We start from the raw sequence: 27,761 nt of genomic DNA, 5'->3' as shown, positions 1-27,761 counted from the left end.
GCACTGCTCTAAGCAAGCACTCTACCATCAATTTTTGAGACAGGGCCTTGAACTCACTATGCAGCTAGGCAGGCTTTGTACTTGTGATGCCCCTGCCTAAGTCTCCAGACCACAGCTACTCCCCCACCTCGCTGGGCTAAGGCTGCCACATCACTTAGCACAGTTGAGGTAAGATGGTGCAGCAGCACGGTCTCCATAGTTACTATTGCCATGACTACGAGGGAACCAGCATTCTCTCAAAACTTTCAGCGTGAAGGACAACGGTTGCTGAGCTCACGCCCGGTCGATCCCGTAGGGGTACTACCCGCCGGGGTCAGAGTTCAGGAGTAGCTTCAGCTGCCGAGGCCGCGCCGGCCCCGCCCCTCACCGCGCGCGCCCGTGCCCGCCCCGCCCCCTCACCCCGCGCGCGCGCGCGCCCGTGCCGCCCCGCCCCCGGGCTGACGTGCGGGGCGGAGCCGCGCGGCGGGCGGGCTGCTGTGTCGTGTGAGCTTCCGCGCGGGTGGGTCCCAGGCCTCGCGCGGCGGTTTCCACGGGCTCAGACCCTTTCGCTCCTTCTCCCCGCGTGTGGGTTCCGGGTCCCCGCGGGGCGGCGCTGCTGGCGGACGCGCCGGAAGGGTGAGTGTCCGCGCGGGCGCGCGCCGGGTGCCGGGTATTGTCTGGCGCGGGCACGTGCCCCCCTCCCCCACCGCGGCCGCGCGGACAGCTCCGCGGCGCGGACGGGTGGGCGCCCGCGGCCGCGGAGAGGGAGGTCGGGCGTGGGGAGGGTCCTTCCCGCCGCGCAGCCTCAGACCGGGCTCTTGGCAAGCCGCGGCGGCTGAGCTTGCGCGGTGACCCGCGGGTGGTCCTGAGACGAGGTCGCCTCGGCAAGTTTTGGGTTTAGCCAAAGAAGGGTGCGAGGAGTCTGCACGAGGGCGTGGGGCCGTGCCGCGCCGCGATGGAAGCCTCGCAAAGTGAGGGGTTGACCAGAAAGAAGGCTCGGTGGCTGTAGCCAGATTGCAGAAGACAATAAGGCTTAGAGCTCATTTCCATTATGCATGTATTTATGTTAAACAGAAAAATCCAGTGTCCTGTTGCTCTGCAGCTCACTCACGTCTTACTAGTTTTGATACTGCTAGTTTTCGTCTAGGCACATTTCTTATTACAGAAACAACCGAGTTTTAAAATTCCGTTTTCTCATTTACATAAAATAATAACGTGCAATACCCTTATTCAGCAGTATCGTTGCCCTTAGTAAGTAGCAAGTATTCATCCTAGAAAAAAAAATGTTAAATGCAGATAGAAAAAAGAAAGTTTTTGTCCAGAAATAATTACTGTGGGTGCGTATGTTATTTGTATAGTCTTGTTTTTTTTCGAGATAGAGTTTCAGTGTGTAACCCTGGCTGTCTTGGAACTCACTTTGTAGACCAGGCTGGCCTCGAACTCACAGCGATCCGCCTGCCTCTACCTCCCGAGTGCTGGCTGGCGGGCTTGTGTAGTCCTTTTTAAAGGTAGGGCCACAGCAGATACGATGAGGGGCTGGTGCCTTCACTGTTTTACTTTTTGTTGTTCATTTCAGACAGGGTCTTTTTACATATAGATAGACCTGTCCTGACTGGCCTCGAACTCAAGCGATCCACTTGCCTCTGCTTCCGCAGTGCTGGGCTTAACACACTGGCTGACTTTTCTTTTTGGTCTTTCGAGACAGGGTTTCTCTGTGTAGTCTTGGCTGTCCTGGACTCGCTTTGTAGACCAGGCTGGCCTCGAACTCTCAGAGATATGCCTGCCTCTGCCTCCGGAGTGCTGGGATTAAAGGCATGTGCCACCACGCCCGACGACTTTTTCTTTTTATAGGAAGCTTGTGTAAAGGTTTTGAGAAGGTAGTGGCACAATCCAACCTCTGCAGGGAAGTCAAAAGTGAAAGCTGGGGTTTTAGGATGCAGCTTTTCCTGAGGTAGCCTGGACCAAGCACATGGCAATGGAAACGGACAGAGTGAAAATTGGCAAGATATTTTAGAGATAGAATTATTGAGACATGGAAATGGATTGATAAGGGAAAGGGAGGGATTGTAAGCAGCTCATGTTGACCTTGAACTCTTGCTGGAATTGCAGGTACTATATATGCTAAGGGTTGCTTTTTGATTGTGTGTGTGTGCGTGTGTGTATGTATATTTTGGGTATTTAGTTTTGTTTTGAAATGGGTTTTTGTTTGTTTGTTTTGTTTTTTTTGAGACAGGGTTTCTCTGTGTAATAGCCCTAGCTTTCCTGGAACTCTGCTTTGTAGACCAGGCTGACCTCGAACTCACAGAGATCCACCTGCCTCCTCTGCCTCCCAAGTGCTAGAGATTAAAGGCGTGCGCCACCACGCCTGGCTTGAAACAGGGTTTTAGGTTGCTCAGGTTGGTTTAAAATTCAATATGCAGCCAAAGATGGCCTTGAACTCTGAATCCTGCAGTGCCCTGTGCTGAGATTATAGGCTTTTCCCTACGAGCCCTCGTTGCTTTTTAAGTTTTCATTTTGAGTGACTGAATAGACAACCATACCGTTCATTGAGATGTGGACTCTCGAGCTCTGTTTGAATGAGTTAAATCACTATAAGGTCAGTATGTTGAGAAAACAGTTACATGTGACAATATAAAACTCAGGGTTAAGCAAAGGACAGGGAAGAAACAAACCTGTATCTCCTCTCTGCAAACCAAGAGGGCTGGTATGTTACTTAGGAGGAAGTGGTCCTTTTCTGGACTGCTAAGATGGCCTTAGTTCCATTCCTAGGACCCACATGGCAGAAAGAAATAACTGACGCCCATAGCTTGTTCTCTGATCTCCAAGCACGCTGCTCACCCATAGCTTGTTCTCTGACCTCCATTTGCACGCTGCTCACCCACTAGTGTCTGCAGACACACCCTGTACCCGTAAGGTTTATCCCTAGCTCTCACTTTTGATTACTGGCCTACTTTAATATTTTCCCCACAGTTAAAAGCACTTTAATTTTACATGTACAGGTATTTTTCCTGCATGTAAGTCTGCACCACTTGCACGAAGCACCCACAGAGGCCAGAAGAGAGCATTGGATCCTCTGGAACTGGAGTTACAGGCTGTTGTGAGCCACCATGGGTGCTGGGAATCAGACTTGGATAGGTAGTGTAAAAGAGCAACCAGCGGTCCTAACCACTGAGCCGCCTCTCTGCAACATTCCTGTTTTGTTGTGAGGAACTTGTTTTCAGTGCTTGGGGATGGAACCCAGGGCCTTTTATGTGCTAGGCAATCTGGAGACTGAGCTACTTCTCCAACCCATCTATCCTTCCTTCCTCTCATCCATCCTTCCTCCCATCCATCCTTCCTTCCTTCCTTCCTCCCATCCATCCATCCTTCCTCCCATCCATCCTTCCTCCCATCCATCCTTCCTTCCTTCCTTCCTCCCATCTATCCATCCTTCCTCCCATCCATCCATCCTTCCTCCCATCCATCCATCCTTCCTCCCATCCATCCTTCCTCCCATCCATCCATCCTTCCTCCCATCCATCCATCCATCCTTCCTTCCTCCCATCCATCCTTCCTTCCTCCCATCCATCCATCCTTCCTCTCATCCATCCATCCTTCCTCTCATCCATCCATCCTTCCTCCCATCCATCCATCCATCCTTCCTTCCTCCCATCCATCCTTCCTTCCTCCCATCCATCCATCCTTCCTCCCATCCAGCCTTCCTCCCATCCATCCATCCTTCCTCCCATCCATCCATCCTTCCTCCCATCCATCCTTCCTCCCATCCATCCTTCCTTCCTTCCTTCCTCCCATCTATCCATCCTTCCTCCCATCCATCCATCCTTCCTCCCATCCATCCATCCTTCCTCCCATCCATCCATCCTTCCTCTCATCCATCCATCCTTCCTCCCATCCATCCATCCTTCCTCCCATCCATTCTTCCTCCCATCCATCCATCCTTCCTCCCATCCATCCTTCCTCCCATCCATCCATCCTTCCTCCCATCCATCCATCCTTCCTCCCATCCATCCATCCTTCCTCCCATCTATCCATCCTTCCTCCCATCCATCCATCCTTCCTCCCAACCATCCATCCTTCCTCCCATCCATTCTTCCTCCCATCCATCCATCCTTCCTCCCATCCATCCATCCATCCTTCCTTCCTCCCATCCATCCTTCCTCCCATCCATCCTTCCTTCTTCCCATCCATCCTTCCTCCCATCCATCCATCCTTCCATCCATTTATTTTTTTTTCTGATTGATTGTTAATGTTCTTTAGCTATTTTCATGCCTTGAGAATAGAATATTAGACTTTCTCTGTAAAGTTTCCTACAGTCTGAAGTGCTGTCTCTGTGTATGATTTGGCATGCTGTCGTTTGGCTATGTTGGTCGGGTAGTGTAGTATTTCTGTCCATGGGTAGCTGTAAGTGCCGGGTGCTTCTGCATGTGTGGTGAGATTACAGGTGTGTCAGGTGCACAGCCAAAACACTTTTATTATAGACTGTAAGAGGAACCACACCTCGTGGTAGGCCTGGAGCCCCAGCTGCGTGCATATAGGCTTAAAGCAAAGGATCATGCACAGAGCTGCAGAGAGATAGCTCAGCAGTTTAAGAGTACTTGCTACGTTGAAGAGTTCCCAAGACTGACCCACTCCCAGCACCCTTGTCATGCTGCCAACAGTGGTCTGCAACTCCAGCTCCAAGACATCCTGTGCCCTTTTCTGACCTCTGAGAGCACCTTTATGCATGTGCATATACATCATCCACGTGTACACATAAATAAAAATAAGTCTAAGTCTAGAGAAATGGCTCAGTGGTTAACAATACCTGCTGTTCTTGCAGAGAATCTGGGCTCGCTTCCCAGCACCCACATGGCGCCTAACGAACAACGGTTAACTCAGGTTCAGGGCATCCAATGGCCTCTTTTTGGCCTCTGTGGATAAGAGGCATGCATGTAGTACACTTACTTACTACATGCAGGCAAAACAAGTATACATATTCTTTTAAAGCATAACAACTTAGATAAACTTTTAAGAATTTTTACCTTTAATTTCTTAAAAATTCTTATTTTTAGCAGAGGATCACTAGCTTAAAGCATCAGCGTAAGTGCCAGGTCAGCCTGAGCAACTTAGCAAAACCATGTCTCAAATAAAGCAAGAAGTCAAGGTGGCGAAGGGAGGGACTGGGGCTGTATCCCTGATAGAGCTGTTGCATTGCACGTGTGAAGCCTAAGAGTGTGTGTGCGTGCAGAAAACTCAGACTTACCTCATACATCCGTGGACACAGCCCACCTAGGCTGTCCTTACTCTCTTTGGGAATATTTAATTTCCTCTGGGTATATCTCAGAAATACTTGGACTATCTATTCTCATTCAACCATGCATTTAAAAAAAAATATTGTACCGCCGGGTGTGGTGGCACACACCTTTAATCCCAGCACTTGGAGGCAGAGGCAGGCGGATCTCTGTGAGTTTGAGGCCAGCCTGGTCTACAAAGTGAGTCCAGGGACAGCCAAGGCTACATAGAGAGACCTTGTCATGAAAAACCAACCCCTTCCCCCCAAACATAAAAACTTTTTTATTTACTGTGTGTGTGAATGTATGTATGTGGGTGCATACCTGTTAAGTCCCTCAGAGCTACAGTTGCAGGCATTTGTGGGGCACCTAACTTGTTATATGGGTGCTGGGATCCAAATCTGACTTACAGTTCTGATGGCTTTGCAGCAAATGCCCTTAACCACTGGTCCATCTCTCCAGTCCTCCGCCATGATTTTTTCTTTCCTTGATTTTTTTTTAAAAGATGTCTTTCTTTTATGTGTATGAGTGTTTTGTTTGTATGTGTGTCTGTGTACCACTTGAGTGCCTGGTACCTATGGTGGTTAGAAGCGAGTGTTAGGCCCCCTGGAGCTGGAATTGTGGGTGATGTGAATGCCTGTGTGGGTTCTGAGATTTGAACCTGGCACCTCTGCAAGAGCAAGTGCTCTTAATCATTAAGCTAGCTGTCTAGCCATCAGCTGTGGAGTTTTCTTTTGAATCTTTGTTGCTTCCTCTTTAATTGGCCACTGCGTCTTTAATCCTGCTTCTCTGTCAGTCTGTCCACTGCTGTCAGTTGGAGGAGGGGCGAGTGAGCTTTTCCCTTGCAGAAAAAAATAAATAAATAAAAAGACTATGCAATGGGCAGTGCTTGTTTTCATACCCTCTGGTCTGTGTGATAAGGAAAACAGAACTGCAGATGGAACTCAGTCTAGAATGCCGTGCAAGGCCCTGGGTTCCATGTGCAAAAGTACAAGAGAAAAGGTTTTTTGGTTTGCTGTTGTTGTTGTTGATGGGTTTGTGTGGGCTTTTAAATTGCAGTTGTGTATTTTGAAGGTTGCGCGTGGAGCATGCTCATATTCTGTATTGCCGCTGGCCTAGGGCTCCGTGGGTAGGACGAGCAGGCCACAAACTCTTGGCCATCCACCCTCGGGTCCCCACTGCTGAGATTACAGTTGGGGGTCACCATGCCTGGCTCTGGGGGACAGGGCCTGAACTCAGGATCCTTACAGTCAGCCTGCCCCAGCTCCCCCACGGCTAGGCCTAGAAGTATATGCTACGAGGTTTCACACTTGAGTTTAAACATGCGATAATCTTGTCCTGGGATTAGGTAGGTACTCCAGGTTTCGATAGGCATTGCACACCTGTAAAGTTAGCTATTCAGGAGGTTAAGGCAAGAGGACGGAAAGTGCTGCCTGAGCCATGGATGAGTTTATAAGTACAGGGTTACCACATGGGTGAGTTGATGTTTCCTTTGATTTTTGAAGGAGGTCAAGGTAAAATCTGAACCCATTGGGAGGGGACTGGTGTTGAGGCATGTGAGCTTTGGTCCCGCAGAGACAGAATTGGTTTTCACTAGGCAAAGGCTGTACATTCTTCTGATCAGAGAGGGGAACAGAGAAAAGGAACTGCTGATTACATAAAGATATGCCACAGGGAGCTGGGTGTTTTTTGTTTTGTTTTGTTTTTCTTTTTTGAAACAGGATTTCTCTGTGTAGCCTTGGCTGTCCTGGACTAGCCTCAAACTCACAGCGGATTGTTGCCTCCGCCTCCCAGAGTTCTGAGTTTACATGTGTGTACCTTTGTTTTTGTGGGTTTTGTTTTTGTTTTTTTAGTTTTAGTTTTTTGAGACAGGGTTTCTCTGTGTAGTCTTGGCTGTCCTAGACTCACTTTTTGTAGACTAAGCTGGCCTTGAACTCACAGAGATCCACCTCCCTCTTCCTTCTGAGTGCTGGGATTAAAGGCATGCGCCACCACCGCCTGGCCTGTTTTTGTGTTGTTAAAGACTGGGCTCCACCCTGTATCCCTTGCTATCCTAACTCACTGTGTAGACCAGGCTAGCCTTGAACTCATAGAGCTCTGACTGCCTCCACCTCAGCCTCAGAAGTACTAGTATTAAAGGCCTGTGCCTCTAGACTCTGCGGCAGTGCAAGGGTTGGTTGTGTTAAGATGGAACACTGTCAACAAATGGATTTGCAAGTGTTATTAAGAGAACTGTGTTGGGGGATGGTCTGATGTATTTTGATGCTAATTACTGCTTGCTGTTTGTGTGACCCACCTTTTGCTTAATAAAAAAACCACCCCACCTGGGCAGGGCAGGAGATAGATGGGGCTAGGAGAAAAAGAAATTCTAAAAAAACAAAAACAAAAACACATGGCTGGCAACATAGATAAAAAATCCAGCCCAGATAAAAAACATTAACAAGTATTTGAGATTATAGATAAAAGGTAACTTGATAAAAGTTATTAAAAACAAATGACATGAGATTAAAACAAAAGTCCCATGCTTGCCCCACTATAAAAGATAGTTTAAAAGATTAATATCTGCCCTGCCCCAGGATAACTAAGGGTATTTTAAAAGATAACAAGTGTCTGTGTCTTAATTAATTACTAACCGAGCCTACAGATAATACAAATAATTTAGAAACAATAGAGCTATGAGTGTAATAGGTATATAACTGGAGGAATTTCTACTTTGGCTGGTACTTTAGTTAGGTGTTTCTGAACAGTATTGAATATTTTCAGAGACTTTGGAAGTAGTCAAGGAAGATCTTTTTGGATAAGGTGGGTGATTGAGCTTGCATATGCTAAAGCTAACCCAGGGGAGGAATTTTGCAGGCAGAAGGAACCAGACACAGAGACGGTCAGATATTGAAGAATATTTGAGGGACAGAGAGAAGGGTAATATGCCTGAGAGCATATCTGAGATCAGAGATAGACAGGGGCCAGGGCAGGGAGGTCCGCATGTCACGGCACAGCATGTGAATCCAGGGCAGGGAGGTCCGCATGTCACGGCACAGCATGTGAATCCGGGGCAGGGAGGTCCGCATGTCACGGCACAGCATGTGAATCCGGGGCAGGGAGGTCCGCATGTCACGGCACAGCATGTGAATCCGGGGCAGGGAGGTCCGCATGTCACGGCACAGCATGTGAATCCGGGGCAGGGAAGTCCGCATGTCACTGCACAGCATGTGAATCTACCCTCAAGTGTTTTAGGAAAGCCCTATCATGAGGCACGAAGGTATTGGTGTGGTTAGAAACATATTTTGTAATGCTTTTCTTCTTTTCTTTTTGTTTCTGTTTTGAGACAGGGTCTCTAACAGCCTTGGCTGTCCTGGAACTTGCTTTGTAGACCAGGCTGGCCTCAGACTCATAGAAATCCTCCTGCCTCTGCCTCCTGAGTGCTGGGGTTAAAGGTGTGCTCCACCACGCCTGGCTATCCTACCGTTTTTTACATGTTAAAGTATAGACCTCTGAACAACTACTACCATTGTCAAAACTTACTTGCTTCTGTTACTTGAATAGACATGATAAGTTTAAGTGGTAACACTTGTTTCCTTATATTGTTTATGAAAAGAATTCTTTTTATATACTTTTATTAAGTTTAAACTGATAACATTTGCTTTCTTGACCATACTGTTTTGGTGAGATTTGTAAAGGCCAGAGATATGTGGTAACACACTTAGCCTGCCATATAGGGCTCTGGGTTTGACTCTGTGGAACTGTGGTGGGTAGAAATTAAGTTGGAGATACGGATGATAGCAATGGTTTAGTACCACCATTTCATTTATTTCTATATTTGATTTTGTCTCAATAAATCCACTCTCGTGCAAACTGAGGATAAATGATTTTTTAAAAAGATTTATTTATTTATTATGTATACAGTATTCTGCCTGCCTGTATACTGCACACCAGAAGAGGGCACCAGATCTCATTATAGATGGTTGTGAGCCACCATGTAGTTTCTGGGAATTGAACTCAGGACCTCTGAAAGAGCAGTCAGTGCTCTTGACCTCTGAGCCATATCTCCAGCCCAAGGATAAATGATTTACACCACCATCTCAGTATTCTTTCTGGTTTCTACAGATTCAAAGCTTAGGATTAGTACACATTTTGTTTCCAAGTGAAGCTGACTCCTATCTAAAAACTGTGCTTTTAATCCCAGCACAGGAAGCTGAGGCAGGCAGATTTCAGATTTTCAGGCCAGCTAGGAGTGAGACCTTGTTAAAAAACAAACAAAGCAAAAAACTGCTTGAATTTCCTTTCCATAAATTCAAAATGTAATATAATAATAATGCTTTATTACATAGTTATACTCCTGTGTAAGGGACTATGCCTCTGCTAAAGTGCCTAATCTTGAATTAGGTGTCATTTATTGTTTTGCTAGAGAGAAACAGGCCTGAATTACTCTAAAACTCTCAGGATAATTGCCAACTCATCCTTAATATGTTTAGCTGCAATTTAAATATCGTTTAAAGTGATAGAGGAAGCTTCTTTCCAAGTTCTTTTTTTTTTAATTTAAGTAATTTATTCAGATTACATTTAAATTGTTATCCCCTCACTTGTATCTTCCCTTTCCTCCTCCCTCCCTCTTTCATTTTATTCCCCTCCCCTAGGTCTGTGACAGAAGGGGACCTCGTCCCCCACTGTAAGGTCATAGCCTATCAGGTCTCTTCCTGGTGGCCTGCTTACTCTTCCTCTGAGTGCCACCAGAGCTCCCCACCAAGGGGAAATGGTCAAATAGGGAGCACCTGAGTTCATGTCAGAGTCAGTACCTGCTCTCTACACAATTGTGGAGAATGTGGTGTCCATTGGCTAGATCTGGATAGGGGTTTCTGTGTTTACTGCATGCATTGTCCGTGGTTGGTACAGTATCTATCCCAACCTCTGGCTAGGTGAAGACTTTCAAGGAACATTTCTGTTGAGCTAGTGCCCAATTGTAAGTGAGTATATACCATGTGTGTCTTTCTGTGTCTGAGTTAACTCACTGAGCATGATCATTTCTAGTTCTATCCATTTGCCTGCAAATTTCAGGATTTCCTTGTTTTTAATAGCTGAGTAGTATTCCATAGTGTAAATGTACCACAGTTTCTTTATCCATTCTTCGACTGAAGGACATCTAGGTTGTTTCCAGGTTCTGGCTATTATGAATAAGGCTGCTATGAATGTGGTTGAGCACATGTCCTTGTTGTGTGGTGGAGCAGCTTTTGGGTATATTCCAAGGACTGTAATAGCTGGGTCTTGAGGAAGCCCTATTCCCATTTTTCTGAGATAGCTCCAGATTGATTTCCAAAGTGGTTATACAAGTCTGCATTCCCACCAGCAATGAAGGAGTGTTCCCCTTTCTCCACATCCTCACCAGTATGTGCTGTCACTTGAGTTTTTGAACTTAGCTATTCTGATGGGTGTAAGATGGAATCTCAGAGTCATTTTGATTTGCATTTCTCTGATGACTAAGGACGTTGAGCATTTCTTTAGTTGTTTCTCAGCCATTAGGTAATCCTCTGTTGAGAACTCTCTGTTTAGTTCTGAGCCCCATTTCTTATTTGGGTTATTTGGTTTGCTGGTGTTTAATTTCTTGAGTTCGTTATATATTTTGGATATTAGACCTTTGTCAGATGTAGGGTTGGTGAAGATCTTTTCCCAGTCTGTGGGCTGTGGCTTTGTTCTGTTGACAGTGTCTCCTGCCTTACGGAAGCTTCTCAGCCTCATGAGGTCCCATTTATTAATTGTTTACCTTAGAGCCTGGGCTGTTGGGGTTCTGTTCAAGAAGTTGTCTCCTGTGCCAATGTGTTCCAAGCTCCTCCCTACTTTTTCTTTTAACAGATTTACTGTCTCTGGTTTTATGTTGAAGTTTTTAATCCACTTGGACTTGAGTTTTGTGCATGGTGATAAATATATATCTACTTGCATTTTTCTACATGTAGCCATCCAGTTAGACCAGCACCATTTATTGAAGATGCTATCCTTTTCCCATTGAATGGATTTGGCTTCTTAGTCAAAACTCAAGTGCCTATATGTGTGTGGATTTATTTCTGGGTCTTCGATTCGATTCCATTGACCAACCATCCTATTGCTATGCCAGTACCATGCTGTTTTAATTACTGTTGCTTTATAATACAGCTTGAGATCAGGGATGGAGAGTCCTCTGGAGAGTCTTTTATTATACAGGATTGTTTTAGCTATTCTGGGTGTTTTGTTTTTCCAAATGAAATTGGGAATTGGTCTTCCAATGTCTTTAAAAAATCGTATAGGTATTTTGATAGGGATTGTATTGAATCCATAAATTGCTTTTGGTAAGATAGCCATTCTTACTATGTTAATTCTCCCTATCCATGAACAAGGGAGATCTTTCCATCTTTTGATGTCATCTTCAATCTCTTTCCTCAGAGATTTGAAGTGTTTTTTTTTTTTTTTTAAAGAAGTCTTTCACTTGCTTGGTTAGAATTACTCCTAGATACTTTATATTGCTTGTGGTTATCGTGAAGGGTGTAGTTTCCCTATTTATTTCTCAACATGGTTGTCGTTTGTATACAGGAAGGCTACTGACTTTTTGGAGTTAATTTTGTATCCAGCCATTTTGCTAAAGGTGTTTATCAGCTGTCGGAGTTCTCTGGTGGAATTTTGGGGTCACTTATGTACACTATCATATTATCTGTGAATAGGCATAATTTGACTTCCTCCTTTCCCATTTGGATCCCCTTGATCTTTTGTTGCTTATTGCTCTGGCTAGAACGTCAAGTACTATATTGAAGAGATATGGAGAGAGTGGGCAGCCTTGCCTTGTTCCCAATTTTAGAGGAATTTCCTTGAGTATCTCTCCATTTAATTTGATATTGGCTATTGGCTTGCTGTATAAGCCTTTTTATGTTTAGGTATGTCCCTTGTATCCCTGATCTCTCCAAAACTTTAAACATGAATGGGTGTTGGATTTGGTCAAATGCTTTTACGGCATCTAAGAAGATGATCATGTAGGTTTTTTTTCTTTCAGTTTGTGTATATGGTGGATTACATTGATGGATTTCTGTATATTAAACCATCCCTGCATGCCTGGAATGAAGCCTGCTTGGTCATGGTGAATGATATCTTTGATCTGTTCTTGGATTTGGTTTGCGAGTATTTTATTGAGTATTTATGCATCAATGTTCATAAGAGAAATTGGTCTGAAATTCTCTTTGTTGAGTCTTTGTGAGATTTAGGTGTCAACGTGACTGTGGCCTCATGGAATGAGTTTGGTAATGTTCCATCCATTTCTATTTTGTGGAATAGCTTGAAGAGAATCAGTATTAGCTTTTCTTTGATGGTCTGGTAGAATTCTGTGATGAAACCATCTGACCCAGGGCTTTTTTGTGTTGGGAGACTTTTAATGACCGCTTCTATTTCTGTAGGAGAAATAGGACTATTTCATTTGTTTATCTGATCTTGATTCAACTTTGGCAGGAGGAATTGATCAAGAAAATTGTTTATTTCCCTAAGATTTTCAAATTTTGTGGCATGTAAGCCTTTGAAGTAGGACCTTATGGTTCTTTGTATTTCTTCAGTGTCTGTTGTTAAGTCTCACTTTTTATTTCTGATTCTGTGGATTTGGATAGTTCTCTCTGCCTTTTAGTTAGTTTGGCTAATGGTTTGTTTGTCTTGTTGATTTTCTTGAAGAACCAGCTCCTGGTTTTGCTGATTCTTTGAATTGTTCTCTTTGTTTCTAATTTATTGATTTCAGCCCTGAGTTTGATTATTTTCAGATGTCTACTCCTCTTGGGTGTTTCTGCTTCTTCCCCTCCTCTCCCCTCCCCCAGGGCTTCCAGATGTGTTGTTAAGTTGCTTATATGAGATGTTTCCCATTTCTTTTCTTTTTCTTTTTTCTTTTTTCTTTTTTTTGTGTTGTTGTTGTTTTTTGAGACAGGGTTTCTCTGTGTAGCCTTGGCCATCCTGGACTTACTTTGTAGACCAGGTTGGCTTCAAGCTCACAGCGATCTGTCTGCCTCTGCCACCCAATTTTTCCAGTTTTCTTATAAAGGCACTTAGTCCTATGAATTTTACTCTTAGCACTGCTTTCAGTGTGTTCCATAAATTTGGGTATGTTGTTTCATCGTTTTCATTGAATTTTATGAAGTCCTTAACTTTTTTATTTCTTCCCTGGCCCAGTTGTCATTAAGTAGAGAGTTTAGTTTCTGTGTGTGTAGGCTTTTTGTTATTTCTGTTGTTGTTGAAGTCCAGCATTAGTCCATGGTGATCTGATAGGATATAAGGTATTATTTCAATCTGTTGTATCTGTTGAGGCTTGCTTTGTGACCTACTATATGATCAATTTTGGAGAAGGTCCCATGAGGTGCTGAGAAGAAGGTATAATCTTTTGTGTTAAAGTGAAAAATTCTATAGACATTGGTTAGTGTCATTATTTCTCAGTTTAGTTTCTGTTTTGTTGACCTATCCTTTGATGTAAGTGGGGTGTTGATGTCTCCCACTATAAATGTGTGGAGGTCAATGTGTGGTTTAAGCTTTGTTAATTTTTTTTTTTTACATATGTGGGTGCACTTGTATTGGGGGCATAGATGTTCAGAATTGTGCTGTCATCTTAGTTGACTTTACCTTTGAGTATGAAGTGTCCTTCCTCATCTCTTTTGATTAATTTAATATCTAATTTATTAGATATTAAAATGGCTACACCAGCTTGCTTCCTGTGTCCATTTGCTTGGAATACTTTTTTCCAGCCTTTTACCCTGAGGTAATGTCTATCCTGGCTGAGATGTGTTTCTTGAATGCAGAAGAATGTTGGGTCTTATTTATGCATCCATTCAGTTAGTCTGTGTCTTTTTATTGGAGAATTGAGACCATTCATGTTGAGAGATATTAATGACCAGTGACTGTTAAGTCCCTTGATTGTGATATTGGTTGCTGTAGAGTGTTTGTGTGGTTATGTTTTTGCAACAGTGTAGTTATCTATTTCCTGTGTCATCTTCGTTGTAGTTTGTCACTTTGGCTTGGAGTTTTCCTTCTAGTATCTTCCATATGGCTGGATTTGTAGATAGGTACTATTTGAATTTGTTTTTGTCTTGGAATATCTTGTTTTCTCCATCAATGGTTATTGATAGTTTCACTGGGTATAGTAGTGTAGCCTGGTATCTGTGGTCTCTTAGGGTTTGCAGGACTTATGTCCAGGCCCTTCTGGCTTTCATGGTCTCTGCTGAGAAGTCAGGTGTAATTCTGATAGGTTTGCCATTGTGTGTTACTTGGCCTTTTCCCTTGACGCTTTTAATGTTTTTTTCTTTGTATATTTTGTGTTTTGATTATTAAGTGCTGGGAGGATTTTCTTTTCTGATCTATCCTATTTGGTGTTCTGTGGGCTTCTGTATGCATCTCCTTTAAATTGGGGAATTTTTCTTCTATGATTTTGTTGAAAATATTTCCTGGGCCTTAGCCAGGCATCATCCCTTTCTTCAATGCCTGTTATCCTCAGATTTCATCTTTTCATGGTGTCCTTGATTTCTTGGATGTTTTGTGTCAGGATTTCTTCCACTTTAGCATTTTCTTTGATGGTTTGTTCAAGTTCTACCATTATATCTCCTAATCCCGAGATTCATTCCTCCATCTCCTGAATTCTGTTAGAGAAGCTTGCTTCTGCATTTCTTGCTTTCTTCTCTAATTTCTCTTCTTCCTGGCTTTATTCTGTCTGTGCTTTTATCATTGTTTCCCTTTTCATCTTCAGACCTTGAACTCTTTCATCACCTGTTTGTATTTTCCTGAATTTCTTTCAATGCCTCTCAATAGGCCTCTTTAATGTCTTCAACCTGTTTGGCTGCATATTTCTGCATTTGTTTACAGATTTTATTCATTTCCTCCATTATCATCTTTATTACTATGGATTTGAAGTCATTTTCTTGTGTTTCAATTGTGTTTGAGTTCTCAGGGTTGATTTCTTTGGGATAGCTGGGATCTGGAGATGCTATATTGTTTTGTCTCTTGTTTATGTTTTTCGGGGTTTTTGTTTGTTTGTTTTTTTACACTGGCCTCTTCTCATCTTTCTGTGTCTGACGTTGGGAGATAGTTTCTTATGTCCTTCCCTGGATCAGGCAGGTGAACTGGTTTCAGCTCCAGGGGACTTTACTCCACACCCTGGGCTCCCCAATAGGTCAGCAGAGGCCAGTGCTGCTGCTCTGCAGCCCAAGGATCCGTATGAGATAGTGTAGATAAAGCCAGTTATCCTGCCTTTCGATGGGCTTTGAAAACCCTGCCCTCAGGCACTGGGGCTTTGAGGGCCTAGGTTCAGTCCACCCTAGAGTGCAGGAACCCCTTCTGACTTGTGGGGGTTGGCTAGGATTCTGCCTGATCTGTCCAGGCTGTGGGGCATAAGTTCAGTCCCACTTGAGAGAGCAGATACTGCCCTCTGACTTGTGGGAGTTGGCTTGTCTTTTGCCCATTCCTTCAGGCCCTTTCAGTACGGTCTTGGCATGGTCTTAGCGTGTGTGGGGCCAGTCCTGCTGGGTTGTGGCAGCTGGTCAGGTGCCGCTAGAGCTTGTGGGAATGGCTCCCTGCGTTGGGGTGGATGGCTAGGTTTCTTCCTGATCCCCTCCAGCAGGTTCTGAGCCTCCAAGAGCGTGGGAGCCCCTGCTGAGCCAGGCACCTGCCTGATCATTCTGTCCACATCAGTTCCACCCAAGTGTGTGGGAACAGTCCGCTGGGATGGAGGTTTCATGCTCAATCTCTTCAGACCGCACTGCTTTAGATCAGTCAGCCAGAGTGTGCGGCTTTGGAGCTGTAGCTGGAGGGTATGTCCACAGCTCCCTGGGCCCCTGTGTGGGCACTGGGTTCCTCTGTGGGCTGGCAGGCCCAGATCCACACTCTCAGGTCCCTCTGGCTAGCCAGCTCTAATGCTGTTACTGTGTGGCCCACAGATCGTTCAGATAGCGTAACAGAGAGCGCAGGGGAGGCATGCATGCTCTGCTGGGCTGGGCTTTGGATGTGTGGTTGCCAGCCCTTGGGGCGTTTTCAGGACTCATGGGTTGTCTGAAGTCAGAACCACCTGTTTTCCTGTGTTTTTCCCAGGCCCAGAGCTCCAGGCTGGTGTTTCTCTGCCCACAGTTCAGTCGCAGACACTGAGTTCCTGATGTAGTACAGACTCTGGGGACTGGGCACCTGCCCTCCGTTGGCCGGTTGGGTGGCCCCAAGGTCAGAGCCACCTGTGCTCTGTACTTTACAGACCGCTCTCACCTAGGGCTCTTCCGATCTTGCGGTCTGTGGCTCCCAGCCTAGTCCCTAGTCTCTGTCCTGAAGATCTGATACCCTGCATGTTCGGCGCCATCTTGTCTCCCTTTTTCCAAGTTCTTAATGTAACAAATTACTGTATAAATAAACTCACTGGTGTGTATCTTCCTTACCAGTCCCTGCTTAAATTTTTTACTTCTTCCTTCTGGTCCTCTGTTGGAGGTTGGTTTGATGATTTTGATGCTAATTGTTGCTTGTTGTCTGTGTGCCACACCTGTATCTTACCTAAGAACCTAACCTCTTTGACCAATAAAAAGGCCATCACACCTGGGCAGGGCAAATGGACTAGGCGTGGCTAAGGTTCCAGGGCTTGGAGAGACAGGGAGAATAGTGGGAGGAAGAAGGCTGTGCCATGGGTTAAGTGGGGGAGAAGCACATGGCTGATGTGGATGGAGACTCGGCACAGACGATGATAATTAGCAAGTATTTGGGATTAGGGACACATAGAGACATCCTGTCTCAAATTTAAAAAAAAAGAAGAAGAAGAAGAAGGAAATGTGATCAGTGGAGCAATGTGCAATTTCCTGAAGAATTTTTCTCCTGGAAGGGAACCCCAGGCTTTTTAACAAATAGCCGTGCTGATATTTTTGGAAACTTTTAATGTTAGGCTTCATGCTGTTGGCTAAGTATACACAAACACCAAGAGTTAAGCATCCCTAACCAGCAAATCTAAAGTCTCCCAAGGTTGAAACTTTTCTGGATTCAGCTTCTCAGGCTAGGCATATTCAGCTTGTCTGTGCACAGACTTATACAAAATAAGTACCAATATTTTGCAGTGTTTCTTTATTCCCTGTGTGTACGTTCATACATGATAGTATTTTGTAGTATTGTTAATGTGTTTGTTATTGCTTTACAGTGAAGAATTGAATGTCACCATGTCTGGAATCAAGAGAACAATCAAAGAAACGGACCCCGATTATGAGGACGTATCTGTGTCCCTTCCAAATAAGCGGCATAAAGCGATGGAGAGTTCAGGTACACATCAACTTGCTCTGAGACCTGACCTTGCTGACTTGCATGTGCACAGGATTTACAGAGTCGCGCCAGTATCTGTCATCATGTACAAGCTGAAGGCAGTTCACCATGGTCACGTGTGGCGGAGGAGATCTGGCAGAATATGACCGAGTAGTCTGAAGTAAAGCACTCTTAGCTAGGTTGCATACAACTTAAAAGCAGTATTTTCGCAGCCGGCAAGATGGTGGCTCAATGGTTAAGAATGCATTCTTTTATTTTTTAAAGATTTTCTCCCCGCCCCTTTAGGTCTTTTGAGACAAGGTCCCTGTTGCCCTGGCTGTCCTGGACTCGCTTTGTAGACCAGGCTGGCCTCAAACTCACAGCGATCCTCCTGCCTCTGCCTACCGAGTACTGGGATTAAAGGTGTGCGCCACCACGCCTGGCTATGAGTTGTTTGTTTGTTTGTTTGTTTTTGAGATGCACTTTCTCTTGGTAGTCCTGGCTGTCCTGGAACTTACTCTGTAGACCAGGCTGGCCTTGAACTCAGAGATCCGCCTGCATCTGTCTCCTGAGTGGTGGGATTAAAGGCGTGCGCCACTGCCACATCTAGCTTTTTTATTATTTATTTATTTTTGTAATTTTATGTATATGAGTGTTTTGCCTGCTTGTATGTCTATGCACCATACACATGCATTTCCTGTGTAGGTCACAAGACATTGTTAGTTGCTATGTGAGTGCTAGAAATCAAACCTGGCGCTCTATAAGAGTAGTTAGTGCTCCTAACAGCAGAGCCATCACCCCAGCTCCCAAGCGGTGCCCAGCATCTGTGTCAAGTGGCTCACAACAGCCTGTAAGTCCAGCTCCTGGGATCTGGAGGCCCTCTTTGTCCACTGTGAGCATCTGCACTCACACACACAAACACATAATTAAAACTAAATTAAATCTTTAACAATAATATTTTAAAAAGGTTTTTGATGTCTCTATAATATGGAATAACCATGTGAGGTGATTGTAGATAATAAAGACTTTTAATAGTTTCATATTATTTTCTTTTTTTTTAAATATTTATTTATTATATATACAATGCTCTGCCTGCATGTACCCCTACACACCAGAAGAGGGCACCAGATCTCATTATAGATGGTTGTGAGCCACCATGTGGTTGCTGGGAATTGAACTCAGGACCTTTGGAAGAGCAGCCAGTGCTCTTAACCTCTGAGCCATCTTTCCAGCCGTCATATTATTTTCATGTATGTTGAAATAAAAATGATCAAGTTGTTTCATGGGTACTGTTGCTTAAATAGGTTAACATTATGTTAAAGTATTAATTGTGCTTATTAAATATCTCGCCTGTGTATTAGTTAGCAAATGTCAAAGGAGAGGTTCTTGACTCGTACTTTCAGAGGCTGTTCGCTCCGTTGCCCTGGTCCTGACATGAGGCAGTGTATCATGACATCATTCTTGTAGTCGTGGGGCTGTGGATGGTGGTACAGTCCAGAAGCTGAAGGAGAAAGTGCTCAATGAGGCCTTAGAATAAGATGTGTCCTTCAAAGATACGGACTTCTTTCTTCCAACCATGTCACACCTAGACTTGCCTCCCAGTAGCACTGTCAGCTGGGGACCAAGCTTTTAGCACAGGTACTTTTGGGGACAGGCATTGAAGCCAGGTGTGATAACAGTCTTGAGGGTCATTCATGGATAATGGATCTAGTCCATCCCTGGCTGAGGCTTCAAGTGGGGATTTTAAGGGTCAGTGGTCTTTTCACCATTATGTGATGTGTTGAAAAGTAAATCGGTGGTGGTGGTGGAGCACACCTGTAATCCCAGCACTTGGGAGGCAGAAGCAGGCGGATGGATCTCTGAGTTCCAGGCCAGCCTGGTCTAGAAAGTGAGTCCAGGACAGCCAAGGCTACATAAAGAAACCTGTCTCAGGGAAAAAAGAAAAGAAAAGAGGGTTGGAGAGACGCCTCAGCAGTTAGAAGAGCACCGTCTGCTCTTCCAGAGGTCCTGAGTTCAGTCCCTAGCAACTACATGGTGGCTCACAACCATCTATAATGTGATCTAATGGCCTCGTCTGGCCTGGCAAAGCATTGTATACATAATAAGTAAATAAATTTTTTTTTAAAGTAAAGTAAATCATTGATTACATTACGATTTTTGACTCATGGTTTATCTTTATTATGTCTTTTTGTTTAACTGACATAAAAATTAAATATATTTGAGGCTGGAGAGATGGTGCGGTTTATTTATCAGTATGGCCTATAATATTTATTATTAGGCCAATAATTATTATTATGGCAGTATTTCCAACCCTCTAGCAATCAATCAAGACACAGACACCTGTTATATTTTAAAATAGCCTTAGTTAACCTGGGGCAGGACAGATATTAATCCCCTAAACTGCTTCTCATAGTGAGGCAAGTATCCCGTATTATCTGCTCCTAATAATTTCTATTGAGCTACCTTTCATCCATAATCCCAAATACTTGCTAATTATCATCATCTGGGCCCTCCATCCACGCTGGCCATGTGCTTCTCCTCACCTAACCCATGGCACAGCCTTCTTCCTCCTCCCAATCTTCTCCCTGTCTCTCCGAGCCCTGGAACCTTAGCCAGGCCTATTCCACTTGCCCTGCCCAGGTGTGAGGCCTTTTTACTGGCCAAACAAGTTTGGCTCTTAGGCCAGGCCGGGAGAAAGCAAGCAGTAATTAGCATCAAAATACATCAGACCAACCTCCTACAGAGAGATGGCTCAGGCGTAGCAGTTAAGAGCAGTGCTTTTCAGGTCCCAGTATTTTCTGGGCAACTCACCACCTCCTGTCAGTCCATCTCCTGGCTATATACATCCTCTTCTGGCCTCCACAGGCACCTGCATGCATGTGTGAGTGTACACACACACACACACACACACACACTCCAAAACCATCTTTATTAACTATATTTATTAACTATATTTGTGACCTATCATATGGCATTTTGTTACAAGCTTGCTTTTTTCTTCCCCATCCATTTCATCTTTTGCATGCAGATGAAGTAGAACGTGTTTTTCTGAACCATTTAAGAACAGATTATATAGCTGTATGCTATATACTATATAGATTGTATAGTATACTTCTTTGTATTTGTTAAGGATATTATCTCATGAACTCAAAGCAGTTTCTGGTTTTTTGGTTTTTTTGTTTGTTTGTTTGTTTCTTTGGCTGCTGATTTAAATCTGTAGCTACAGGTTAATTCAGTGTTTTGTATTCTTTATGTAGCTCGAGATGCAGCTGTGCAGAAAATTGAGACTATTATTAAGGAGCAGTTTGCTCTTGAAATGAAGAATAAGGAACATGAGATCGACGTCATTGACCAGGTATAATAGTGATAAATTGGAAACACTAAATTTGTGGAGGGAAAAGAATGTTTGATGATGTTTAATTTTTTTTTTTTTTAAATTCTGGGCATTGTGGTGGCGCACACCTTCAAAACCAGCATTCCAGAAGCAGAGACAGAGGCAGATGAATCTCAGTGAGTTCTAGGATAGCTTGGTTTTCATAATGACTTTCAGGACAGCCAAGGCTATGAAGTGAGACCATGTCTTAAAACAAACAAAATTATCCTGCTGAGCAATGGGCACACTGTAACCCCAGTAGAGGACGAGACAGGAGGACCAGACATTTCAGGCCATCCTCAGCTACGTAGTGAATTTGAAGCTAGCCTGGGAAAAATGAGTTTTTCTCTCAACCCCCCCCCCCCCAAATTAATGAAATCGAGAAAAGATAAAAAGTTACACTTAACTTCCATCCCCAAAATAATTTTTTGATATTGTTCTCAGTATATTATGATTATTTTTTAATAACTATGCTCACACACCATGCATCACTGTTTTTGTTTCTTTGTTATATTTGTAATTTTTGTTTGTTTGTTTGCTTTTTGAGACAGGGTTTCTCTGTGCAGCCCTGGCTGTCATAGAACTCACTCTGTAGACCTGGCTGGCTTTGAACTCAGAGATCCACTTGCTTCTGCCTCTCAAGTGCTGGGATTAAAGGCGTCTGCTTCCATGCTCAGCTTTTACTTTTTAAGACTTTAGTGCTCAGGGAAGCAAGCACACACACAACCCTTATCCCGGGTGTGCTCTGCGGTAGACGCAGAGACTGCAGAGCTGTGCTCACACATGAGCACCCAGACACCGAAGTGCATCACCGTCTCCAGCCCATGTCTTTGTCAATTGGGTTAGGTGAGAAATATTTATTTTGAGATAATTCAAGAAGCTGAGTTCTAGCTTTTGTTGTCTGCATTTTCTGTACATTTTAGGCCATTGTTGTTACTTGCTGTGTTTAACGTTTAAGCTCTTATGTGTTTGTAGCGACTGATAGAAGCCAGGAGGATGATGGATAAACTCCGAGCCTGCATTGTAGCGAACTATTATGCTTCCGCCGGTCTTCTGAAGTTGTCTGAGGTAAGTGCTCCTCATATGCCAGCCACCACTTTCCTTGTCTGTGGGGAGGTCAGGACAATGTGGATTCCCTATCATTGAGACATTGCTTACGTTGACCTTTAGAATTTAATAAGCCCGACCACCTTTATGACGAACATAACCATGGTCCTGTCGTCCTTTGCGCGGTTATTGCTGGTGTAATGCTAGCAGGGAGACCTCACTGCAACTTGACCTGCTTCCTCCTCTTTTGCTTTGCCTTACTTGGCATGCCTTGCTCTCTCAAACGCCGCTTCTTAACCATAGTTCTCAATACAAGAAAAAAGACAAACATATTTGCATACCATGTAGCGGCATTGGCTTAAAATTCTAACACTTTCTTTCTCCTAAAAAGTTTAAAATTAAGTTTAAGACATCAGAATATTTCAATGCTAACTATAAAACTTTTTTACTCCTTTTTCTTTTTCCCTAGCAGTTGCATATTAAGCACAGAGTGCCCGTAAAAACACAAAATCGGAGACCGTAATTTGCAATTAAAAGATTATAAGGTTTAAGTGCCCAGAGCATTATCCCTTGAGTGTCTTCCCTGGATTCCTCTAGGTTCCTGGATGAGGGTTGACTTTAGTCTAGTATGACTTTGTTTTAAATTGGATATATCTACAAAGACCCCATTGTCTGTGTGTGCTGTGCCTGAAATTGACCCCAGGGTCTCACATATGATAGCTATATCATCTACAGTTCAGTTATTTCTGAATAAAGTCACAGGTTCTGGGTGGATATGAATCTGTAGAAGTTGTACTACTTTCCAGTCCAGCACGAATTCTGGCATCATTGATTAAATAGCTCATCATGCACTGCATCTGCATGATGTAAAAGAGACTGTAGGCAGCTGCTCAGCTTGAAAACCTGGTTAGTTTTTGTTGCTTTACCATGAACAATTGGAATCTGTGGTGTGTTTGTCTAGAAATGACTGATTTTATCTCCTGATGTTCTGATTAAGATTTACTGAAGCCAGGGCTGGAGATATGGTGCCGTAGTTGACTTCAGTTCCCGCTGCTACATGGTGGCTTGCAACTATCAGTATCGTCACTTTAGGGGATCCACCACCCTCTGTCTTCTGCAGATATCAGACATTAACATGGTGCACACACGGGCAAAATACATACAATTAAAATAAAATAAGTAAATCCTTTAAAAAGTTAAAAAAAAAATCCAAAACATTCAAGGAATCTTTAGCTAGGTTTTTTCCCTGTTTTAGTTAGCCATTTAATTATTTTAGTTTGGAAAACACATAGCTCTGAAAAGCCCTGTTAATGAATTAATCAGCTCTCTGTCATATTTAAGACATTAGTCTCCTTGCTGGGCGTGTTGGTGCATGCCTTTAATCCCAGCACTTGGGAGGCAGAGGCAGGGAGATCACTGTGAGTTTGAGGCTAGCCTGGTCTACAAAGCAAGTCCAGGTCAGGCAAGGCTACACAGAGAAACCCTGTCTTGAGAGGGGGGAAAGAAAGATTTAAAGACATTAGTCTCCTCACCCAGACCAGCTCTTTAATAATACAGGGCTTTTGTTTTGATTAATAATTATATAACACTGTGTTTGTCTGTCTCTCCTGTGTGTATGTGTGTGTGTGTGTGTGTGTCTGTCTGTCTGTCTGTCTGTCTGTCTCTCTCTCTCTCTCTCTCTCTCTCTCTCTCTCTCTCTCTCTCTGTCTCCCTCTCCTGTCTGTGTGTGTCCGTCCATCTGGGTATGGACATGGAGTGCAGGTGCCAGTAGATGTTCTTCTGACGGATCCCCTTGGAGCTGGAGACAGTTAGCTGTGCACTCCCTGACATGAGTGCTGTGAGGGTACCCAGTAACACCTCCTTTAAAACAACCAAACTTAGGTCTTTGTACTAGCCTGAGGGAAAACTACACTGCTGAATTTTTAAAAGACTTAACTTATTTATTATTTATATAGTGTTCTGCTTGCATGTACATCTGCACACCAGAGGAAGGCATCATATCATATTATAGATGGTTGTGAGCCACCATGTTGTTGCTGGAAATTGAACTTAGGACCTTTGGAAGAGCCGACAGTGCTCTTAACCTCTGAGCCATATCTCCAGCCCTACACTGCTGATTTTAACGCTTCTTTTAGTATTGTTTTCACTCCTCTGTAGGTGTCATTTTTATACTGTGCACTTTTGTTGTTTTTGTACTGGACTCGAGGCTAGGTTGGCCTTGAATTCACAGAGATCCGCCTGCCTCTGTCGCTCAAACAAGAAAGGATAGAACCCGGGCCACAGCAGTGAGAGCACCAGATCCTAACTGCTAGACCACCAGGGGGCACCCCGTTGTTTTTGTTTGTTTTGTTTTATGACTTACAAACTGGGCTGATCTTGAACTTAACAGAGATGTTCTACATACTTAGATTCCAAAGATCTTGGGATTGTAGGTATGAGCCACAACGCCTGGCTGTGTCTCCTTTTAAAATCAAATCTTGTTGGGGATGATGACTTTTAAACTCCTGGCCTTCCGGCTTCTACCTTGTGGATGCCAGGATTACAAGGAATTGGATTCTTGCATTTCGGACAGACACTCTATTAGCTCAGCTACATTAAAGCCCTTATTTTACTTTTTCAAATGTAGCCCAGAACTTCAGATCCTCCTGATCAGTTTCCTGAGTGATGAATTCATAGGTGTGTGCCCCACCACACTGGCTCATCTTTGACTTTTAGAGTTAGAGCCTTTGCACAATTACTTGTCACTCTAAATTTTTGTTTGTTGATTTAGGCTAAGTGTAAGGATTTGCGAATATGGACAGTTTTTATTTATTTTATTTTATTTTGGTTGTGAACCTAGCCTTTATTGGCTGAGCCATCTCTCCATCCAGGAAGTGGAGAGATGTTTGTTTGTTTGTTTTTTGAGACAGAGTTTCTCTGTGTAGTCATGGCTGTCCTAGACTCACTTTGTATACCAGGCTGACCTCAAAATCACAGTGATCCACCTGCTTCTGCCTTCCCAGTGCTAGGATTAAAAGAATGTGCCACACCCAGCTTTTTCGTTTTGTTTTGTTTTTGTGGAGAAATTTTTGAAGGATTGTTAACATGATCTTAACATACCTATGAGGTTTTAGGAGTTCAGTTTTCACCAGTTTTGATGGATTTGACTAAGTTTGCTTCTTTCATTTTTCTAGGGATTAAAGACATTTGATCCGATGGCTTTTAACCACCCTGCTATCAAGAAATTTTTAGAATCACCTTCTAGGTCTTCGTCTCCTACCAATCAGAGATCAGAAACACCATCTGCCAATCATTCTGAAAGTGACTCTTTATCTCAACACAATGACTTCCTGTCTGACAAAGACAATAACAGCAATATGGATGTGGAGGAAAGACTCTCAGGCACCGGGGAGCAGAGACCGAGCCGGACCACAGGAAGGGTATAGTGCTGGATGGGAGTGGGCCGGGATCCAGGGGAAAGGGACCCTACTGTTAAATATTAAGTGTGGGCATGATTCCCATTCCTTTACAGGGACTCTAGGATATAAGTTGTTTGATTTTATTTTTTTACTTTTTCTTTTTATACAGCAAAGAAACAGACCTGGGGTTCTTTAAGACACAGTCTCAGTCTGGGGCTTGGCCTGGGCCTTGCCAGACTAGCCTCATGCTTGAGACATCTCTTGCCTCAGCTTCCAAGTGTTGATGTTATAGGATTGAACCATTGTATACGTCTAACTAAGAAACTGTGTCCTTTTTCACATCTTGTGCTATAGCCAGGCTGGTCTCAAACTAGCAGAGTCTTCCTTGGCCTCCCAAGTGCTGGGTTATAGGTATGAACCATTATACCCAGCCACACTGAGCATTAGTGGTTATCACAACTGCCATTCTGGAATGTATGCATGCATGTATTATGTATGTATTTTGACATTCCTACTTCAGAGCACAGCACTCCAAAGGGTATCATAGTTTTTGGATTTCATTCACACAGATGGGAAAGAACCTTTAAGAGTTGGAGTTCTGATCTTGTTTCAGGTCTAAGTAGTGGCTTGGGCAGTTTGACGTACAAAAAACAAAACACAATTCTTTTCTTGACAGGGTTTTGCTATGAAGCCCTGGGTGGCCAGGCACTGAGTAGACTGGCTGGTCTGGAACTTGTAGTTATCACCCTGCCTCTGCCTCCCACATGCTGGAATCACAGGTGTGGCACTGCCCAGCTATGGTAGTGTAAGTGCTACTCTGTACCTGGCCTGTTTGGTGTTTGTACTTAAGTACAGAGTCACTGTAAAGTTAGATCAGTGATTTCACAGCATAGTTTCTGGGGTGGAGGGAACTTACAAGTTGCTTTCTATATATTCAGACATCAATATTAGATTTATTTTTTTATAAAAGCAAATTGTTACTTTTTTATTATAAATTCATTTGTTTGTTGTTGAAAAAATAAAACAGAAAGCCTTTTCTAAATTATCTCATAGTTTGATGCCTCAGAATCAGAACTCTTTTTTTGTTTGTTTGTTTGTTTGTTTTTCCAGACAGGTTTCTCTGTGTAGCCTTGGCTGTCCTGGATTTGCTTTGTAAACCAGGCTGGCCTTGAACTCACAGAGATCTGCCTGCCTCTTTGAGTGCTGGGATTACAGGCCTGCACTACCACGCCCAGCCAGAACGCTTAATATTTGGATTTACTTGTGTATGACCAGTATTGTTTCTTTTACTGCCACCTGTTAAGCTGGGATTACAGGCATGTGCTCCGTATCTGCAGTATATGGTCCTGGAGCCTGAACCCAAGGCTTGGCACAATCCAGAGAAATACTCCACCAATTGCTGTATCCTTAGACCCTTTTTTCTTTTCTTTTTTTCATGTTTTGAGACAGGGTTTCTCTGTGTAGCCTTGGTTCTAGACTCACTTTGTAGACCAGGCTGGCCTCGAACTCACAGTGATCAGCCTGCCTCTGCCTCCTGAGTGCTGGGTTTAAAGGCGTGCGCCACCCTGCCTAGCCTTTTTTGGATGATTTTAAGATAGGATTTTTCTGTGTAGCCCTGGCTGTCCTGGAACTACTCTTTGTAGACCAGGCTGTCCTCGAACTCAGAGTTCCTTCTGTTTCTTCCTCTCAAGTGCTGTGATTAAAGTTGGGTACCACCATGCTCAGCTTTTTTTTTTTTTAAGAGTACTGGTTGCTCTTCCAGAGGACTTAAGCTTGGTTCCCACCATCCACATGGCAGTTCACAGTCATCATAACTCCACTTCCTGTGGCCTCAGTGGGCACCAAGCACTCACATGGTAAATAGACATACACGCAGGCAAAAGCCCTCATAGATTAAACCACCGCACTGCCAGGTCTGGTGGCCCATGCCCACACTCTCAGCACATGAGAGAGCAGACGAGAGCTACACAGCCCCAGCCTGGGTGGGCTGTAAAAGACCCTGTTTTCTCAAACATTCTGAGTTATTTTATTCATACTTTCCATTATGTCAGCATCCTATTGAATATTGTTTAAATGAGTACAAATGTTGATGTCATTTCTTTCAGGACAATTCTAGTGTTAGTGGCCCCCATAAAAGAGAACTGCGGAATGCTGACCTCACAGGAGATGAGACTTCCCGGCTGTTTGTAAAGAAAACAATAGTAGTAGGCAACGTGTCCAAGTGAGTATGAGTGAGCGGTCTCCTGGCAGCCACGCACTTAACATTAATGCTTTGCCTGCGTTACTTTACAGTAGAGGCTGGCTAAGGGATTCTTTCTTCCTAGCTCTTGTCTTTAAAGTAAGTGATGGTTCAGAGACATTCTTGGGTAATCTTGTGTCTTAGCAAAGTCAGAAGTAGACCTGAGAAGTGTTTGTCTAAGTTTCCTGGATCCAGTGATACTCTGCCTTGGACCGTATGTGTGA

At 43.8% G+C, this 27,761-nt stretch overlaps 1 protein-coding gene across 4 annotated transcripts in view; it reads left to right on the top strand.

Moving 5' to 3' along the window:
- The first annotated feature begins 443 nt into the window (after positions 1-443).
- YEATS2 (YEATS domain containing 2) overlaps positions 444-27,761 on the top strand; it is a 97,867-nt gene continuing 70,549 nt past the window's right edge. For all 4 annotated transcript variants that reach the window (XM_084802416.1, XM_084802417.1, XM_084802415.1 and 1 more), the window contains exons 1-6: positions 444-615; positions 17,383-17,501; positions 20,738-20,835; positions 21,829-21,921; positions 25,074-25,319; positions 27,404-27,519. In XM_084802416.1, coding sequence (XP_084658542.1) covers positions 17,402-17,501; positions 20,738-20,835; positions 21,829-21,921; positions 25,074-25,319; positions 27,404-27,519 — 653 coding nt within the window. In that variant the 5' untranslated portion in view covers positions 444-615; positions 17,383-17,401. The remainder of the gene's footprint in view (positions 616-17,382; positions 17,502-20,737; positions 20,836-21,828; positions 21,922-25,073; positions 25,320-27,403; positions 27,520-27,761) is intronic.

This window comes from Acomys minous, assembly GCF_964271855.1.
Source record: "Acomys minous genome assembly, chromosome: 11".
NCBI lineage: Eukaryota > Metazoa > Chordata > Mammalia > Rodentia > Muridae > Acomys > Acomys minous.
The sequence above is the reverse complement of the archived record's forward strand: the minus strand, read 5'-3'. Positions and strand labels throughout refer to the sequence as shown.